General features: G+C 45.2%; 1 protein-coding gene across 3 annotated transcripts in view; it reads right to left on the bottom strand.

Moving 5' to 3' along the window:
* Positions 1-1,071: 1,071 nt before the first annotated feature.
* The window catches only part of grm7 (glutamate metabotropic receptor 7), a 183,616-nt gene continuing 164,959 nt past the window's right edge, over positions 1,072-19,728 (bottom strand). For 2 of the 3 annotated variants that reach the window (XM_068594331.1, XM_068594333.1), the window contains exons 9-10: positions 9,123-9,369; positions 1,072-3,781 (exon numbers count right to left, since the gene is read on the bottom strand). In XM_068594331.1, the coding sequence (XP_068450432.1) occupies positions 3,732-3,781; positions 9,123-9,369 (297 nt within the window). In that variant the 3' untranslated portion in view covers positions 1,072-3,731. Of the gene's footprint in view, positions 3,782-8,255; positions 8,279-9,122; positions 9,370-19,728 lie in introns of all 3 variants that reach the window. The other variant, XM_068594332.1, reaches the window with a different exon arrangement.

The raw sequence follows: 19,728 nt of genomic DNA, 5'->3' as shown, positions 1-19,728 counted from the left end.
TCAGCGCTCATAAATCTCCTGTCGGAGAAGAACCAAACAAAACTCTGGTTTATTGAAACGTTACGGTCGCCGCTGCAAGTTCACGGTGTCACGTAAGTTATTCAACTTAACGGTGACTTATGCCGTAGGATAAGGAACGTGACCGGGTCAGTTTAGGTTAGCTAGTGAGGCTATGTGCTGCTAACTACAGAAACGTGACCGGGTCAGTTTAGGTTAGCTAGTGAGGCTATGTGCTAGTAGCTACAGGAACGTGACTGGGTCAGTTTAGGTTAGCTAGTGAGGCTATGTGCTAGTAGCTACAGGAACGTGACCGGGTCAGTTTAGGTTAGCTAGTGAGGCTATGTGCTGCTAACTACAGAAACGTGACCGGGTCAGTTTAGGTTAGCTAGTGAGGCTATGTGCTAGTAGCTACAGGAACGTGACTGGGTCAGTTTAGGTTAGCTAGTGAGGCTATGTGCTAGTAGCTACAGGAACGTGACCGGGTCAGTTTAGGTTAGCTAGTGAGGCTATGTGCTGCTAACTACAGAAACGTGACCGGGTCAGTTTAGGTTAGCTAGTGAGGCTAAGTGCTGGTAGCTACAGGAACATGACCGGGTCAGTTTACGTTAGCTACTGAGGCTATATGCAGCTAGCTACAGGAACATGACCGGGTCAGTTTACGTTAGCTACTGAGGCTTAAAATGTTAAGAATAAAATACTTCATGTTTATTTTAATGCCTTGGAGGCTTCTGAACCCGCATGTTTGTGCTGGTGGGACAGTTGTTCTGCTCATGAAACTCATCTTAATGTAGAAGGGTCATATTTTCCTCGTGCAGGGCCGGCGATCAGGACCTATACGTTTTGTTTTATTGATGAAAAAAAAGCTTCTGAATGTCCTCTTTTCTTTTTTTGTATTATTCTCAACAGTTTCTCCAGCGCTCCACAAAAGCAACCGTGTTTAAAGCTTAATTTGAGGGAATAAAAAAGCGAAGAAGAAGGTGAAATAAAGTCAAAAACTTCTCACGAGTGAGACACACAAGTACCAAAACTGCGTTTCCTCGAGGGGAATGTATATAGAAAAATAACCAAATGTTTTTTTTTATTTCATGTCGATACATTCTTGGACAACACCACAGAATAGTTGCATGAGTGGCCAAAATGTCAAATCTCTCCCACAACATTGGCACATAAGCAGCAAGGGCAACATGAATATAACTAGTACAAACAGTAGAAAACATACATGCTTCCTTTTTTTATTTTTTTTAAAACAAGTATTTCTGTTTTTTTAAATATATATTCATCTTTTTCTCCATGTTTCCCGTAGTTTCCAGGAAAATAAGAAAACCAATCAAAGCCATATTCTGCTGTGAGAAGGGATCGGTGGCAAAAAAAATATGAACGGAAAAAGAAATTTAAAAAAAGACAACGTTACAACAGGTGGAATCAACTGTGTCGTGAGGATTTCGTTATTTTTGAATTTTTTTTTAGCTTTTTTTCTTCTTTGTTTCAGATTCAACATCGAACATATCAGGCATGCATTGACAACCTCGACATCAACACCTTTTTTTTTTTTGTCGTATCGTCGGTCCACGAATCACCGGAGAGTCGCCTCAAATCCAGCGACGTGCGGACCGAAGCGGGTTCTTTTTAAAAAGGCGTCTACAACAACGGTTAAGGGTCGTCATTATCATCATCATCATCATTGGCATCATCGGCATCATCATCAGCATCGTCATACACCTACAAAAATAGTCATGGTGTGTGTGTGTGTGTGTGTGTGGTCATGGAGAAGGAACACACACTTCAGAAATGGGGGGACCACAAACAAGTCAAACAGCTCAAACGAAAAAACGGCCTTTAAAGAAAACACACCTTTTATTTTCATTCTTTTTTTTTTTGTGGCTTCGTGTCCGCTGAGGAATCTGATTTTCTGTATTTTTTTTATTACCACGACAGATGAGTGATGTGAAGACTCACATGCGACAAAACCTTTGAGCAGGAAAGCGTTCTCGGGCCTTCTCACCCCGTTGTTTTTAATCTTTTTCTGGACGTCTCGGATTTATTACCGAGGTCTCGTAACTACAAGTTTGGAGGCAATCAAGATTTTTTTCCTCGTCCGCTTTACTTAATAAAACACGCCAGCAAATCCAAAGCGTCTCATCGAGAGTGAGGTAAAGCTGCGTGGGGTGAGAGGCGACGCCGCATGCAGGTGTTGCAACAGGAAGTGTGGTTTTTTTTGTCGTTGGTTTGGCTGTTGGAGACATTTTGAGTGAAAGGAAATTCTGATTCGGGCGCCCAACGCAGAATCCGTGCGTCTAAAAAAACAAAAACAAGAACATAGAAGCAACCATACAAACAGGAGTTGCAGACGATGAACATATATAATTAACACCTATTACGCCACAAAATTCCCAATTCTTAGCTTTCGTTTCCTGTTCGTTCACCGCGCTTTTCGGCACCCGATCGCTACGAAATTAAAATCCTCGGGAGTCGCGACTTTCGAAACCCGAACACTCAGACATGAAAACGCGTGTAGTTAGATTCAGTGTGACTCACAACGTCCGGGGGATATGTTTTAATATCTGATGAGCGTCACAGATAAATGTCCATGAATCCACTTAGAACTTATTAACGCTTCCTATCGCTGCAGAACTTGCCTGAGAAACTGCGTGTTTTGAAGTTTTTCTTTGATATCAAAGTAACCCAGCGACGGTTGTCTGCACATTAACGCCGCTGATGGATAATTCAGCGTTGTTTTAATGGAGACTATTTGACTGAAATTGACAAATAAAGGCAGTGTCAGACTTTGAGAAACCCCGGTACTTCAGCTTTAGCAAGTGTGACTGAAAACAAGGAGTTTGTGTGTCACTCGGCGAGAAGCTGATTGAACCAGTTTTCGGGGCCTTTTTAACGGCGATTTTTTTCTTCTTCTTCTTCTTCTTCTTTTTCTTCTCTTTTTCGTGGCGACAATCAGATTCCAGGCAGCAGCGTCAGCAAAAAGCCCTCAAAAATCTCAAAGCGGAGAATATGGCTTTAATAAAAACAAAAAATGAAAGAAAAAAAAACAAACATTGTGCATCCAAGAAGCCAGAGAGCAGAACAGATTCATCATCAACGGCAAAACGGCATCGCCTTTAAACCCGCCCCGAAAAAACCCGACAGAAATAAAACCAACAATCAAAGTAACATATAAGCCATGAAGAACCACGAGGGGAGGGGGGGACTTGCAAGTTTGGAAGTACATGAACAGACAAGAGGAGGCGGGCTCCGTAGAAAAGGTCACGTCCGACCAACGTTTCGTTTGACATCAAGGGCGGAGAGCCAATCAACACGGAGCCCCGCCCTGCCCCGCCGCCACGAGGCCGCGATGACGTCCGCCATCTTTGTCCTCGGCTCCATCACAAAAAGAACCCTCTGTTCAATTTTTTATTTTATTTTAAATTCTCCGTAAACATCCTCGCGTGCTCCGTGCTTCCTTCGCCGCTCTTTTTGGAACCGAGCGAAAAAAAAGTTTCAGTTCCCGGGAAGGAAAAGTCCCACAATGCTTTGCTTCAGGCATCCATCAGTCAGTCTGTTGGTGGTCAATGAAGCACATGAGACCATAGAACTAAACAACGACGACAAAAAATAAAACATACTTCTCTGGTTCTTGCTTTTCTCTCTGCCTTCTCTTGTTGTTGTTTTTCAGCCAGCAGGGAGACCAGACATCCACAAATATAACTCTCTCTTCCTCAGTCTCTCGCTCTGATGCGTTAGATCACAAGGTCGTTGTAGCTCACGAATTTCTTCTTTGCTGCCGGACCTTATAATAAAAAGGAGAAACAAAACAGGAAGGAGCTTCAGTCACAGTGGCTGATACATGAATATATATATTTAAAAAATCTCTGGAGGTTAATGTTGTGAAAGTTATATCCAGATGTAAATTAAATGACTGTAAATTAAAAAAGACTTGATTTATGAACTCTCAGAGCGGGCGAGGTGGAGGTCGTGCTCATAACTCAAAAGCAACAAAAAAAAAGCATCTGCAGCCAAAGAGGAAAAACCAAACAAAGAAAGAAAGTCAAAAACTTGGGTGGAGTTCTTTTTTGAATGTTTTAATCGTGCAAAAGCGACGACCAGCGCAGAGTGACCAGAGGATGCAGCTTTACCACATAAAACACAGACTTCTATACAACCAAAGGAGTCGCCTCCTGGTGTTCAGGAGAGAGAATGAAGCTTTAACACATGAAATACAGACTTCTATACAACCAAAGGAGTCGCCTACAGGTGTTCAGGAGAGAGAATGAAGCTTTAACACATGAAACACAGACTTCTATACAACCAAAGGAGTCGCCTCCTGGTATTCAGGAGAGAGAATGCAGCTTTAACATATGAAACACACACTTCTATACAACCAAAGGAGTCGCCCCCTGGTGGTCAGGAGAGAGAATGCACTTATAACACATGAAACATTGACTTCTATACAACCAGAGGAGTCGCCCCTTGGTGAATATTGAATTGACTATGCTCCTTAATTTAGGAATAGTTGGCTCTGGTTGTGGCAACAAAACTATTTGGTTAAGGTTTCGGAACGTTTTGGATGTACACACACTGAATCTACTGTGTGTGTTGTATTGTGCTGTCAAAACTATTTCTCACATACCTCAAATGTTTATACTTCAATTTGGGAGTGTTTTGTAAAAAAAAACATTTTTACACATTCATTTGGTGTCTTTTCCGCCGCGAGCGTTTCCATCCATGTAACGACCCGATTTCCCTCCAAAACACCAAACCAGCTGTCTCTGAATCTCAATGCCGAGGCTCTATACATGAAAATACGATACGAAAAAATGCCCCAGAGGATGAACATAAGTGTTGTGTGTTTGCTTTAGTTATGACCATCTCCCTATCCTCCCCATCCACCCCATCAACCCTATCTCGCCCTGCAGCTGTAATCCTCCCCTCCTCCCACTGGCCAACACTTGGCCTTCGGTGTCCATCAGGTGACAAATGGCTCGGAGCCAAAAGCCCCGTCATCAATCACGGCGGCGGGGAGATAGAAGAGAAAATGACATAATATGCATATTAAGGCCTGAAAGTGTCACCGCTCTGACTTTGTTCTAATGTGTCTTCTTCATGCAGAGAGACGTCGCTAAGAGTCCGACAGGCCCGGCTGTCCAATCAGGGCTGTGTGTGTGTGTGTGTGTGAGTGTGTGTGTGTGTGAGAGGTGTGTGCATCAAACGGGCTCGGCCACCTGGATCGACAGGAATAACGTCTTGTTTCTTTGACAGCCATTCACCTCCACTAATTGGATTTAAATGAAGTTTATTTTAGCCTTCTCTTACACCGCATGACTACTTTTGATCGGAAATGCAGATGCAAGTATCAGATCTCTATTTCTTCTTCTTCTTCTTTACCGCTAGACTAAACCAGCTAACTGCACATGAAGAACTCGAAACAAGCGGCGACCACAGAAACACGCTAGTCGGACATTATCATGTAGTTACTACTGAAGATATCTGATATGTTACTGCAGACCATAATACTTTTACTTCCGATTGGTTCATGGTGTGTTCGCTAACTTTTGCGTGATACAAAATCAATACAATAGACACAAATACACCACTTGTGCTTTGTGTCACTCAACTATTATCATGTGTGTGAATGAGTATGTTTATACCAAAGAGTCGATGAGAGCCTCCATGATGCTATTTTGAGTGTCTACAATGTTAGCAATATTAGCGTAGCCTCCATTCAGAAAAAAACAAGCTAGCATGTTATCTCGCGGGACGGACCTGACGAAACGCCAGAGTCGAGCGTTTTACAAAGCCGGCGTCACGTTGCAGATATTTCAGGACCTTTTTTGATCCGTTCGCGGCACCGTTTGTGTTAATTTTGTGTTGTTTTTTTGTGTTCACACAGCCGGAGGAAACCAGAAGAATTCAGCCGCCGGGCGACTTGCTCGATGCAGGGGGAAAAGTTTGGTGATATTCGCGTGGTGAAGTACACGTTTGACACCGTTTTGTGTTTACTTTAAGAACTACATTTACTACTCTACCACACACCACCCCTTTTGTTCATGGGGGCCACAATATACAATGCTCTCTGCTAAAGTAGCTGTTTTTAAACACAATAAATGTGTTTCTGGTGAATTCATTCATCGACGTCTCAAGCTGCTTCACTCCATTCATCAAAGAGGGATTCGAAAGTTGTGTCACATGTGCGTTCGTAAAAAAGGCTGAACCCCAAAATAAATACAATGGAGCAGAGGAGTTTCACGGCAGGCAGAAGCGGGGCCACGTGAAGAAAAAGGGGGATAGCGGAGCGCTTGTCAGGATTGTTTCTGAGAGCAGCCGGGCGATGTGGGGTTTTAAGAGCGATGCGGAAGCCTTTGTTGTATCAGGAATCAGCTTTCGGAGAAAGGAGAAAGGCTTGAGAGGCCTTATGAGCGGCCAATCAGAGAGATTTGGCGTTTGAAGAGCGGCCGAAAGCCAGAAGAGCGGCGAGAGGTATGGGGGGTGGGGGCTATAGAAAGAGAGGTAGAGAGGTATAGGGAGAAAGAGAGATGTATAGGGTGAAGAGAGAGGTATAGGGGGGAGAGAGAGGTTTAGTGGGAGAGAGAGAGAGTTATAGGGGAGAGAAGAAGAGATGAAGCCATCGTAAGTGACTGAAGGCTATTAGAGTGAAAGTGGAGAGTAGGGAGACGAACAAGTGCAGAAAAAAGAAGCGAAATAAAGTGCGAAACGAGGGGGAAGGAGGGACAGATGGTCTGCAGGTCTTCAGGGAGTCTGTCAGCGCTGCCTCGGTACCGCTGAGTCTCCTCTACCGTGAACGGACTCTGAATAGTGAAACATGCTGATGTCTAAAGGACCCCCAAATGCTGAGGTCTAGAGTCTAAAAGACCCCCAATGCTGAGGTCTAGAGTCTAAAGGACCCCCAAATGCTGAGGTCTAGAGTCTAAAGGACCCCCAAATGCTGAGGTCTAGAGTCTAAAGGACCCCCAAATGCTGAGGTCCAGAGTCAAAAGGACCCCCAATGCTGAGGTCTAGAGTCTAAAGGACCCCCAAATGCTGAGGTCTAGAGTCTAAAAGACCCCCAAATGCTGAGGTCTAGAGTCTAAAGGACCCCCAAATGCTGAGGTCTAGAGTCTAAAGGACCCCCAAATGCTGAGGTCCAGAGTCAAAAGGACCCCCAATGCTGAGGTCTAGAGTCTAAAGGACCCCCAAATGCTGAGGTCCAGTGTCAAAAGGACCCCCAATGCTGAGGTCTAGAGTCTAAAGGACCCCCAAATGCTGAGGTCCAGTGTCAAAAGGACCCCCAATGCTGAGGTCTAAAGTCTAAAGGACCCCCAAATGCTGAGGTCCAGAGTCAAAAAGACCCCCAATGCTGAGGTCTAGAGTCTAAAGGACCCTCAAATGCTGAGGTCCAGAGTCAAAAGGACCCCCAAATGCTTTGGTCCAGAGTCTAAAGGACCCCCACATCCTGAGGTCTAGAGTCTAAAGGAAACATGCTGAGGTCTAGAGTCTAAAGGACCCCCAAATGTTGAGGTCCAGAGTCAAAAGGACCCCCAAATGCTGAGGTCCAGTGTCAAAAGGACCCCCAATGCTGAGGTCTAGAGTCAAAAGGACCCCTAAATGCTGAGGTCCAGAGTCTAAAGGACCCCCTATATGCTGGGGTTCGAAGTCTAAAAGACCCATCATCGAGGGATTCTACCTCTCAAGCTCTGAATTGGTTGTCGTACTTTAAATGCAGTAAACGAGGACAGGTGCAGCTTTTGGCTTTTCGTGAGTTTCTGGTTCCTCTCGTCGAGGTTGTTTGATGATGAAATGAGGACGCGACTGAGGCTCAGTGGCTCCGCTCGTCCTTGTCGATGCGTCCTTGAGCAAGTGTTTTGGTTGCTGGGTGTAATGTAATGATCTGCTCATGTGTTCGTCCCGCTCTCTCAAGTGTTGTAAGACGAGATCGCCGCATGCAGCGTCCATGCCCTGAGGAGTGGAGTGGAGGAGAGCCGGAGGTCTTTGGAGATGGGGGGTCAAACGATCCCGCTGAAGCGACGCCCAGAACAGCAATAAATCTGCCACTCAAATAGTCGCATTACGCTCGCGTCGCCCTCCCACTGTAAAAGTTACGAGTCAATTCAAAGGCGCCGATAAAGGCGCTGTGGAAAGCACACTTAACATTCTCCCTCCTCCTCCTCCGGACCGGCTCTCTCCCCGGCTCCCAAAAACCTCCGGAAAAGAAAATGGAGTCAAGGTCGGGACAGCAAAGCAGAAGTAGAAGATTAATGTGCTCTTACCTCCGATTAATTATGCAATTAGCCTGTCGGGAGGGGGAGAAAAACATTATTTGGTGAGTTGTCCCTGTGATCTCCCAGAAGAGAATCCCACTTAATTTGATCACATGCCATGTTATTTCAATTTGTGCACTTTCTTTTATTATATTCCAGGAACATTCAAATTGAAGCTTTTTAAAAGACGTTTTTTTTTTTTAACATTTCTTTTATTATATTCCTGAGTTCCTGTGGAGCAGGACTTTTCAATTAAAAAATGCAAACTCATTTTGTGTTTTTTAAAAAAAACATCCAGCATGACTTTTATGCTTCGTTCACACCAAAATCAAAGTCAACCTTTGCAGAGAGAATGTTCACATCGTGAATGTTCACATAGTGAATGTTCACATGTTGTGCTATGGTTTGGGTTAGAGTTGGATTTTACAGCTGCATCCGTCAAACAAATAATCATCCTGAAAGGGTCTAACAAGATCATCTAAACAAGATCTCACATGTGCACCTTTTATTACAACACCAACATTATTCAAACAGCCCTAGTGGTTGCAGAGATACACCCTTTTTGATTTGGGTAAGACATTTTCGAGGAAAGGGCCTAAAAATACGTTGTTTTTTAAAAGTTAAGAAAGACAAATTAAATTAATTCTCATTCCACGTTAAAATCCAATCAGTCTAGGAGGAGAAATCAATGCATGGTTGGATGAGTAAAATAATAACATGCTTTTATTACGTTTGGATTGATTCCAGCTCCGGGTTTTACAGCTCATTTAACGCCTTGACATGTGCAAGTGTTTTACACTTGTTTCAGTTAGCCTTTAAACTCCCGACGGAGAGACCGGCTGTGACCGGCTGCGACCGGCACGAGGGCGGACTCACTGTTGGGGTCGACGTTCTCGCACAGCTCCGTCTTGGCCTCCCCGTTGGGCCGGTCGCTGGCCTTGTGGGACAGCCGGGACGACATGGTGGCGGCCGTGGCGACGGCCTTGAAGGAGCGCTTCCTCTTCTGCACATTGAGCTCCGGGTGGAAGATGATGACGTAGACTTTGGGCATGTAGAGCATCCCGAGGGCCACGGACGCGCTCAGGTTCATGGAGATGGTCAGCGTGGTCGTCTGGATGTACAGCTGGAAGAAAGTTTACAGAGATGCGTGAATGGCGAGCTAAACACTCAACAAAGTCACCACTGTTTGCTGTCCTGACTGCTCAATGGTGAAACGAGTTACTCATTGGTAAACGCGTTCCTCAATGGTGGAACAGGCTCCTCAATGGTGGAACGAGGTCCTCATATTGGTGAACGAGTTCCTCAATGGTGGAATACGTTCCTCATTGGTAAACGCGTTTCTCAATGGTGGAACGAGGTCCTCAATGGTGGAATACGTTCCTCATTGGTAAACGCGTTCCTTTAATGGTGGAACAGGCTCCTAAATGGTGAAACAAGTTCCTCATATTGGTGAACGAGTTCCTCATATGGGTGAAAGAGTTCCTCAATGGTGGAACGAGGTCCTCAATGGTGAACAAGTTCCTCAATGGTGGAACGAGTTCCTCATATTGGTGAAAGAGTTCCTCAATGGTGGAACAAGTTCCTCATTGGTGAACGAGTTCCTCATTATTGAACGAGTTCCTCAATGGTGGAACGAGTTCCTCATTGGTGGAACGAGTTCCTTATTAGTAAACAAGTTCCTCATTAGTAAACAAGTTCCTCAATGGTGGAACGACACCTGCTGGTTTGTGGACTAATGTTATGAAGTACGATCAAAAAACCTCCCCTGCTTTATGGTCTGTTTGACTCCAAATGACCATAATTTACTGAACGAACATCAGACTATTGAAAAAGACTTGAAACCAGACATTGAGAGGGCGTGAAGAGGCTACTTTTTTACTTCACTATATTCATCCAAGTGTCTTATTACGTAATAAAAATCAATAAAAGCGTATCAAATGCGCTGCATGTAGATACAAACTTCTGCTAGAAAAGTGTCTCGTTTCCTCCCATCAAGCTCCGATCAACACGATGAACGCAGCATCTGCTCGTCTGTCTGATATGAATCACTGCGATAAGATGACTCGTCAGATACTCGGGGGGGGGGGGGGGGGGAAACACTCAGTTCGTCACGTCGTATCGTTTTTGATATCAATAACTTGTGTCGTTGTATAATCTGCTTTTTACTGTGTGTGTGCTTTTTGGTCCGTGGAAACACTTGCAATGTGAGTGTTCAGTCCTAGATTGGTGTGGAAAGATAAAGATGACTAATAATTGGAAAGGGAGGAGGCTTTAATCGGGACCCCCTCGCCTCCTGACGCAGCAGGCCGGAGGATCGTAGGGGGGAGGAAGAAAGAGAAGGAACCTAATCTCATCGTTTTCTTGTTATCGGGCGATAAAGGCTGCGTGGGATCGTAGATGAAGCCGAGAGCCGGACCGCCGGCGAGGTTAAGTGGATCGTTTATCTTGTCAGCCTCCTGTGAGTTACTCCGCTCCTGCGTTTATCTAAAAAACACACACACACAGGAACCTTCACTGTTAGATTAAAATAACGTGTGCTGTGTTCTTGGAAGAATTAATTTCACAGATGGAAAAGAAAACATCCCCCAGTGGTGAAATGCACATTTACCGAAGTGTACGGACGCTTTATACCTCTCAGAGGGAAATACTGTTCTGCAATGTTTATCTGTAAATGTACAAAAGCACATTTCTGCCAGTAAAAGAAACAAATATATTAAAATGTCGCTGTGAATGTCTTTTTTTCTTTCTGTTATCTGCGCTGTATCGGATGGGAGATAACAGGAAGACCAGTGAAGCTCATGCGCACTTAATATGTCATAACTTTGACTTTATATCTCATAATTTTGATTCACTAACTACATTTTCATAATTTACTTTGAACGACGGAGACGAGAAGTCAACGACGGAGACAAGAAGTCGACCACGGAGACAACAAGTTAACCACGGAGAAGTCAACAATGGAGAAGAGAAGTCAACCACTGAGAAGACAAGTTAACCACGGAGACGACAACAAGACAACAAGATCAAGACTAAATACTAAAGCTGTAAAAACTCTCCTTTTAATATTTGTTGTGCTAGCCGCCTGTCTCTCCTCACCAAAAACAGTTTTTCATGTGGTCCAGGTGTCTCTATGGACACACGTCTCCCTCTGGACTGTTGTTGTGGACACATTTTCTTTTCTTTTCTACAACAAACAGCATTTAAATAAACCCGACTGCATGTCGACAGGCTGGAAATCCCTCCTGTTGGTTTGCGCTGCGTTGAACAAGAGAACAATGAGGTGATTAAAGCCTCGTCCGGCTGCAGTGAAACATCTCTGATCTTATTCCAAAACACACAAACCGCAGAGTCATCAGCTAACCGTCGGTAGAGCCAGAGTTTGAACACATCTCGCGTCATCGAAGGCTTTTCCCCGTCTCGTCTAATCGTTTGTGTTGGAAGAGTTTGTCGGTCAGCCCGTCCCAGCGGAGGCTGCAGCAGCGCGAGCGCAAACAAAGTCCATTAATTTGCGTTCCCTGGGATCTGAAGAGGGAGGAGGACTCATTAGGCCTCTGGAGCAGTGACGCACCATTCAGCGAGGGAGGAGGAGACACTGCGACCCCGTTAGCCCGCAGCATGCTGGGAAAGTTTGACTTGTCAGTTAGTAAGTTACACCTCCTTCTGCTGTTCTCTCCATTTTAGAGACTGATAAAATAAGTGAATTATAGTAATCTGATGATTATCTATGTTTTTTTCGAAACATAGTTGTTCAAAAATACGCCTCTGGTTGTATAGAAGTCTATGCTTCATGTGTTAAAGCTGCACTCTCAGTCCTATCTATCTATCTACTTCATTCTAAACAGTGAAAGCACGACATCACTGCGTGTCCGTGGTAACAACGGGGTCGATGTCTGCGGATCTTCTCCGTTTGAAAGGAGGGATAATGAGGATTATCTGCTCCAGTTGTTCATCTTGTGTCGTCGATGCCGCTCTAATCACGCCGGCCTCTCTAATCACGCCGGCTTCTCCCTCCGTCTGAAGGCCGGAGACGGCGTCGTGATGTCGGAGCTGCAGAGAAGGGTTTGCATGAAGGAACCTGTGTTCACTGACCCGCATGCACGCCGTCCTGCTGCGCTCACGTGCACGCCGTCCTGCTGCGTTCACGTGCACGCCGTCCTGCTGCGTTCACGCCGTCCTGCTGCGTTCACGTGCACGCCGTCCTGCTGCGTTCACGTGCACGCCGTCCTGCTGCGTTCACGCCGTCCTGCTGCGTTCACTGCTTATTACTAAGAACATAATAATATGATAAATCTAAGTTTTTAGATTTTTTGGGGATGTTCACAAAGAATATATGAATATATGTATATATATTTAAAAAAAATACTGAACTGTTTGCATTCCTGGCATTGTGTATTTGTAACTCATCGACACTCTTTATTGTTTCAGCTCCTGATTGGCCCGTGAGCGGCGTCCCCCCGGTGGGATGATAATGCCGCCGCTGCCGGGTCCCTGAAGTGCACACGAAGGGTGCAGAGGTTACCTATGAGGAGTTTATTGTTCCTGCTCAGCCCCCTGAGGGTTAAGACGGTCACCCCGAGGCCCCGGCTCCTTAACGGTTATTCAAGTGTAATGAACGTCCCTCAGGACGCGACTTGCTACTGTCACCGTCAACATTACGCTGCCTGTGATTAGATTCATTGCAAGACATTCAGGATATTTTGTCTCTAATGGCTCCGCTTTTATATCGCCTCCTTCACTCCGATAAAACATAAAGACTGCATCGAGTCAAGGGCGGCGGAGGTATTAAAACATCCTTCTGACGCGGCTGAGAGACTCGCAATCTGTAAGAGCGTCTCGCCGACAGACGGAGAGCGTAAGAAAAAGAAGAAGAAAAGCTGCAGAACTTGTTTATGATCAGATGAGCTTTTACACACACTTGTGAAAGTGTAAAGAGCTTTAAATGGAGTCCACAGAGGCGTGGACGAGGAAGAGGAAGAGGGAGAGGGAGGATGTAGAGACCCGAGCTCGTTCACTGGCTGACTGTTTGGTGGGAAGGCGCCTGAACTACACGTCATTAGTTAGAAGAGGGCGGGGCTAAACTAAGATACGGATTAGCCGCGGACGGACACAGAGATGCACACACGAGACAATCTCATGATCTCCTGGCGGGGATCACAAGCAACGGGAGCATGAAAAAACACGTCTGACGGGAGGAAGTAGTGACTGAAGGCCGAGTTGGAAAGAAAGACAGGCGAGGAGAAAAAAGGAGGAACAAGGAAGGAGGTGGTGAAGGGATGACAGGGCTGTGATCGGGAGAAGAAAGGGATGGCAGAGAGGAGAGAAAAGGTTAAGTGGGATGAGACGGCGGAGGAATAAAGAGTCCAAAAGCAGGTGAGAGGCCTTTAAATGATGAATGGATGAGAGTAGGGGGGAGGAGAGGAGAGGACGAGGGAGCTAGCGAGAGCGAGTGGGACCTAGCAGGAGCAAATGGGTCCTAACGGGGAGATAGTGGAAGCTAGCAGGGGCTAACAGGGAGCTAACGGGGAGAAAGCGAGCTACAGTGTGTCCGTAAGACTGAATGGTGCGTGATCAACTATTGTCATTACATTATATAACATTATATTAGAGTATGCATCATACATCCAGCTGTTATATTTGACCCATGCTATTATTCATGCGGTTGCTTGTGCTCACACAGTGTGTGTGTGTTTGTCTCTCACTGAAACACACACGCACACACACACTCACCATGGCACATGATCAATACACCTTCGTTAGACAAAGTCGTGGATGATGTTGATGGGCTGTTCCAGCAGATTACACGGTGTTGGGTAGCCGGTCGATGTGACCCGCCCCGCTCGTGTTCATCAGTGTGTTACAGCAGGAGGTGATGTGACGAGGTGTAGGTGTGTGTGTGTGTGTGTGTGTGTGTGTGTGTGTTGGCTAAATATCCAACAAAAAGCCTCCTCCATGTCAACTGCAGGATTCGATGCCAAAATAGCCGTTTCTCTTCCTTCAGGCCGTCAGTGAGTTTCAGCCATTTACACCACCGTTTTGGTTTGAACGCAGCATCAGGCCTCAGAGACACTGCTGGTCAGAGATCAATGTCTTTCCGAACTTGATCGACCCCTCGTGCTGCGAGTGAATGGAGGAGAGAGGCGTGTCCCTGTGAGGGTTGAGGTCCTCCTCTTCAGTCCCCCCGAGAGAACATTTACTCTCCCACTCGCGCACACATGCGACTTTATTGGTTAACAAATGGGCCCACTCAAAGCCAATATGCTCATCTCCATGTTTCCATTAAATACATGCGTGAAAGCTGCTGGACATGTTAAGCAGCAGCAGCAGCAGCAGCAGCAGCAGCAGCAGCAGCAGCAGCGTCACAGTACAGGACTCCAGACTGTGACTGTGAATAACTCAGTGATTTATGTGAAGCTGCTGCACAGCTGGGCCCCAACCGAGAGGTCATGTTCCTTACCTCGGCAATACTATTAAACACAACCTCAGATCACAGGCAGCAGCTGCACCGCTAACAAGTATGCGTGTGTGTGTGTGTGTGTGTGTGTGTGTGTGTGTGTGTGTGAGTGTGAAAGCTCGACAGACTTCAAGTTAGGAAAATGATAACAAAAGAAAGGATCCTGACCAATAAGAAAAGAAAGAAAGAAATACAGAAAACCTTCAGTATTTGTAGTGTGACGTTTCTGTATTTAGATGTATATTCTGTATTTTGTTGATTTTCTGTGTTTGAGGATGTTTTCTGTTTTTAGGTGTATTATTTCCATATTGGTGCTATTTTCTGTATTTAGGTGTATTTTCTGTATTTAGGTGTATTGTCTGAATTTAGACGCATTTTCTGTATTCAGGTGTATTTTCTGTATTTAGGTGGACTTTCTGTATTTTCTGTATTTACGTGTATTTTCTATATTAACGTGTATTTTCCGTATTTATGCGTATTTTCTGTATTTATGTGTATTTTCTGCATTTATGTGTATTTTCTGTATTAAGGTGTATTTTCTGTATTTATGTGTATTTTCTGTATTGACGTGTATTTTCTGTATTTATGTGTTGGAAGAAACAAAATGAACTCAATTCTATTATGTGGAGTTGAGAAGAAGCCGAGCAACAAAACCATCATGAAAGAAACACAACACATAGGAAGAGAGGAAGAGGAGCGGAGAAGGAGGAAGAGGAGACTAGCGGAAAACGCAAACATTAATGGATGCCATAACATTAATAATTATATTAGCATCGCAAACATTGTCCTCCTCCTGACACCTCCTCTCCTCACCCTTCACCCCTCACTTCTCCTCCCCTCCTCTCCTCTTCTCACCTCTCCTCCTCCTCCTATGTATTCAACACATCTAAATCAAGGTGGCCGGCGGCGGCGTGCAGCCTAAGCGAGGAGCGTGTCCTCTGTGTGACCTTGGCATTTCCCACCAGGAGAGCGTGAGCTATTTTGAAGGGCTCAGAGCAAACGCTTCTCCTCTGATTTATTCACGAGGCGCTTGAACGCATCGCGGCGGCGTTCCAGGTCTTTGCGTGACGGCGACACAGAACCAGCATTCATCGGGATGTCAGCCGTTGCGCAATAGCTCTCCATTAAATAAACCCGTTGACGGTAAATCTTTTCGTTATTTCATTTTTATTATTATTTTTTTTTTTTAACACGTGTAGATTCAATCACGTTGAGGTAGTTTGTTTTTTATCCGGAGCAGTTTGATGGCGGTCGTTCTTCATGCATCTTCATGCACCCTGACGGCCTCGATGTTCGACGTGGTTGTTCACGTCGTGCCCTTCTCCTTGTCTTCAAGGAGGCGGAAAGCGTGACGGGGTGAAGGGTCGAAAACCGATGGCACGGCATGTCGACGTTTGATAATGTCCTCTCGAGAAAGACGATTGCATCATCGGGTCGGCCCGACAATGCCACGTGTTCCCATTCACCGGTGGCGAACCGTGGGTTTGAGAGCTAGGCCTTCAGTGAGCGTCGTATAGTCCACGTCACGGGCGGATTGGGGGGGGAAAAGAGTCCCTGGAGTTACTGTCACAGACCGAAACCACTCAATACACGACACGTTCATACAGACCACCATGTACAGAGCAATTCTGACTACTTTGACAAGAGAAAATACGACTGCAAATGTAAAACACAGTAACATAATCAGCATTTCACTCCCCAGACGCACATGACCCTCTGTGGGAAAGGGGTCATCAGTAAGTCCTGAGATTCTAGCTTTTAGGTTTTATATTCCCTGCCTCCCTTCATCGAAACATATATTCATGATTATTACGTCTCGGAGGCTCCCAGCGCAAACCGGGGTCCACTTCTTGTATTTCACAATAAAAGCCTCAGACATTACATATCTTTTTAATTTTGTATGGCAAAAGTAGCAAAAAAAATATTGATTTAATTGAATGTGTTTTTTTTCTTTTTTCTCTATGATTTCATGAAAATTCTTCTTTGAACTCTAATATTCAATTTTTCTTTGATCAATGCGATATCGGAGGGTCTGCTCCCTCTCCACGTTTCTTGGATGTATTTACACTTCACTCCGGCCACAATGCAACTCCAAAAATACTCATCGTTGATCCAAAAACACCCCAAAACTATAAAAAAAACCTCGGTGTAACCCAACACTTATTAAATGCTAATCATAAAGAGCCCAGTATCCCTTAGTCCTACCATATACCCTGTGGATACACAAAACAAATAGACTGGATGGATAAACACACATGACCCTTCCAGCATCTTTGAACAGGTACGACCAGGTAACACCTTCCCTCGACACTGAAGAGTTGGTCCACAATGACTGCCCCACAATGTCAAGAGTCTTCAGCATTTCAGGATCAATCTCATCCACCACATTGTGGTGCTTTTAAACTATGTCAGACCTCTTTCAGAGAATTGGACAAGAACGTTTCAACTGTTCCTCAAGATGATCCTTCTTCCGTCACACAATATCTTTAGATTCTTCTGAGAAACAGCGAGGGCAAAGCCCGGCCTCCCCCTCTTGAGTCCTCCGACAGTTTGCTTAAACTGAAAGTCTTTCTCCATGGTCTTCCCAGACGTCTCCCCTTCATTCATTCAACATCTTCTTCCTGATACCGGTCTGTGGCTTCAGGAGTCCAATGGACCAATGAAGCCTGAAAGAAGTCCTTCAGCTTGACGGCCTTGTTCACGAGCAGCTTCATTGGATGCCAACAGGCAGCAAAGACCTTCTGACCAAAACTTGTCCGACAGTTTGCTGGAACCTCTTTGAGGCCAACTGAAAGTCTTTCTCCATGGTCTTCCCAGACGTTTCCCCTTCATTCGTTCAACATCTTCTTCCTGATACCGGTCTGTGGCTTCAGGAGTCCAATGGACCAATGAAGCCTGAAAGAAGTCCTTCAGCTTGACGGCCTTGTTCACGAGCAGCTTCATTGGATGCCAACAGGCAGCAAAGACCTTCTGACCAAAACTTGTCCGACAGTTAGCTGGAACCTCTATGAGGCCAACTGAAAGTCTTTCTTCATGGTCATCCCAAACGTCTTCCCTTCATTCGTTCAACATCTTCCTCCTGATACCTGTCTGTGGCTTAAGGAGTCCAATGGACCAATGAAGCCCAAAGAAAGTCCTTCAGTTTGACGGGATTGTTCACAAGCAGCTTCATTGGATGCCAACAGGCAGCAAAGACCTTCTGACCAAAACTTGTCCGACAGTTTGCTGGAACCTCTTTGAGGCCAACTGAAAGTCTTTCTCCATGGTCTTCCCAGACGTCTCCCCTTCATTCATTCAACATCTTCTTCCTGATACCGGTCTGTGGCTTCAGGAGTCCAATGGACCAATGAAGCCTGAAAGAACTCCTTCAACTTGACGGCCTCGTTCACAAGCAGCTTCATTGGATGCCAACAGGCAGCAAAGACCTTCTGACCAAAACTCTGCACAGCTGACTCCCCAATGGAGGCTCTAAACATGGCCCACTTGTATTCCATGTCCCCAGCCTCAATGGGAATAAAGAACGTGTTTGCAAGTGGAAGTTGAAGACCTCAAGAACAGGTTCCTCATCCAGACCAGTTCTCCTTCAGTATTCATTCATGTCTTCCAGATCTCTTCTGTCTCTCCCTTCACCTGATCCAGCTCACCACCAGCTGCTGATCAGCTAACATCTCTGCTCTTCTTTACACCCAAGAGTCCAAGACATAAAGCTGCAGATCTGAGGAAACAACCACAGTCAAGATTCAACCTTTGGCACAAAGTGCTCTGGCAGGACATGAATATCATCAAACATGGTCTTGTGGACTCAACACTTTCAAGGTTGGACATGAAGTTCGGGGGAAGACGGGAGCTGATTCAACAACTGGTTCTGGATCAGTCCACTTTCAACTAAACCACACATATGACCTAGTTGCAACACTTGTACATATTCATATCTATTGTCTAATGTGTTTACCTTCATCTCTGACAGCCAGCCCTTTAACTCCTGAACACACCCCTGTTCCCATGGTGACGGTACCTGCTCTTAAAGGGGCAGTCACCCATCTTAGTGAATTACGTCCAAGTCCACTACAACAGGATATTTCAACAGGTTGCTTAAAATATGCATTTACTGCTTCGGTAACCGAATAGAGACACTTTGATCTCATCTGGTTTTCTGTGATATTTGCACTAAATTATAACATCACACTGCTGAAGAACAAACAGGTAAAAGCTCCGCCACGGCTGCTCGCCTGAATGATATGTGACGAGCTCCATGGAGGTGGAAACGTTCCTCCTGCAGATGAAATGAGGTAAAACCTGTTAACCGGTGAGCTGTAGAGGTGTGGAGGTGTTTGTGGAATGAAACACACCTCTGTGTTACAGGTGAAGCGTTTAGCAGAGGAGGAGTCACAAAGCTCCGCCCCTCACCTGACTCACCTGAGACAAACAGTTTGTGCTTCTTCTTCTTCACTAAAGAGACACACAGACTGAAAGAGAGACGATCAGATTCACCTTCACACCAAACTAACAACTTCCTCTGAGTGAGTTCAGCTGCAGGAGAGAAAAGAGGAACACTGAAACACGGCTGCTTCAACCTGCTGACACTCCACACACTGAACGTGAGTTTGACTCCACACAGTGAAGTTGTAGAGGAGGAGGGAGCCATGACTCATGTACTTTCTGTGTTTCAGCTTCACTCATCCTTATAACATACGGAGTAGAAACAGAATCCATCACAACTGTTATCACTTTCATTGATGATCGTTTGAAAAACAGTAAATAAATGTACTAATGCTAAAAGTTGTGAAATGTTTTAAACTTCAGTCAAATATCTGCAAAGTGTCCTAAAAATATGATAACAGTGGTGACATCGCTGAGACGTTGCTCGTCTTCCTTTAACATGATTCATAACTGATATCGCTGCTCGAACTCTTTCAACTCTCCCAACAAAGGAGAGACGCATTTGATCTCATGCATCGCTAAATAAAATACTTCTTCACCTCAAACCTGCCTGACTGGTTCCATCCAGCGGCGTTGGCTTAGTTCAGTTTG

The sequence above is a fragment of the Clinocottus analis genome, unplaced genomic scaffold (assembly GCF_023055335.1).
Source record: "Clinocottus analis isolate CAN_PGR_092001 unplaced genomic scaffold, fCliAna1.0.p SCAF_3, whole genome shotgun sequence".
Lineage (NCBI taxonomy): Eukaryota > Metazoa > Chordata > Actinopteri > Perciformes > Cottidae > Clinocottus > Clinocottus analis.
The sequence above is the reverse complement of the archived record's forward strand: the minus strand, read 5'-3'. Positions and strand labels throughout refer to the sequence as shown.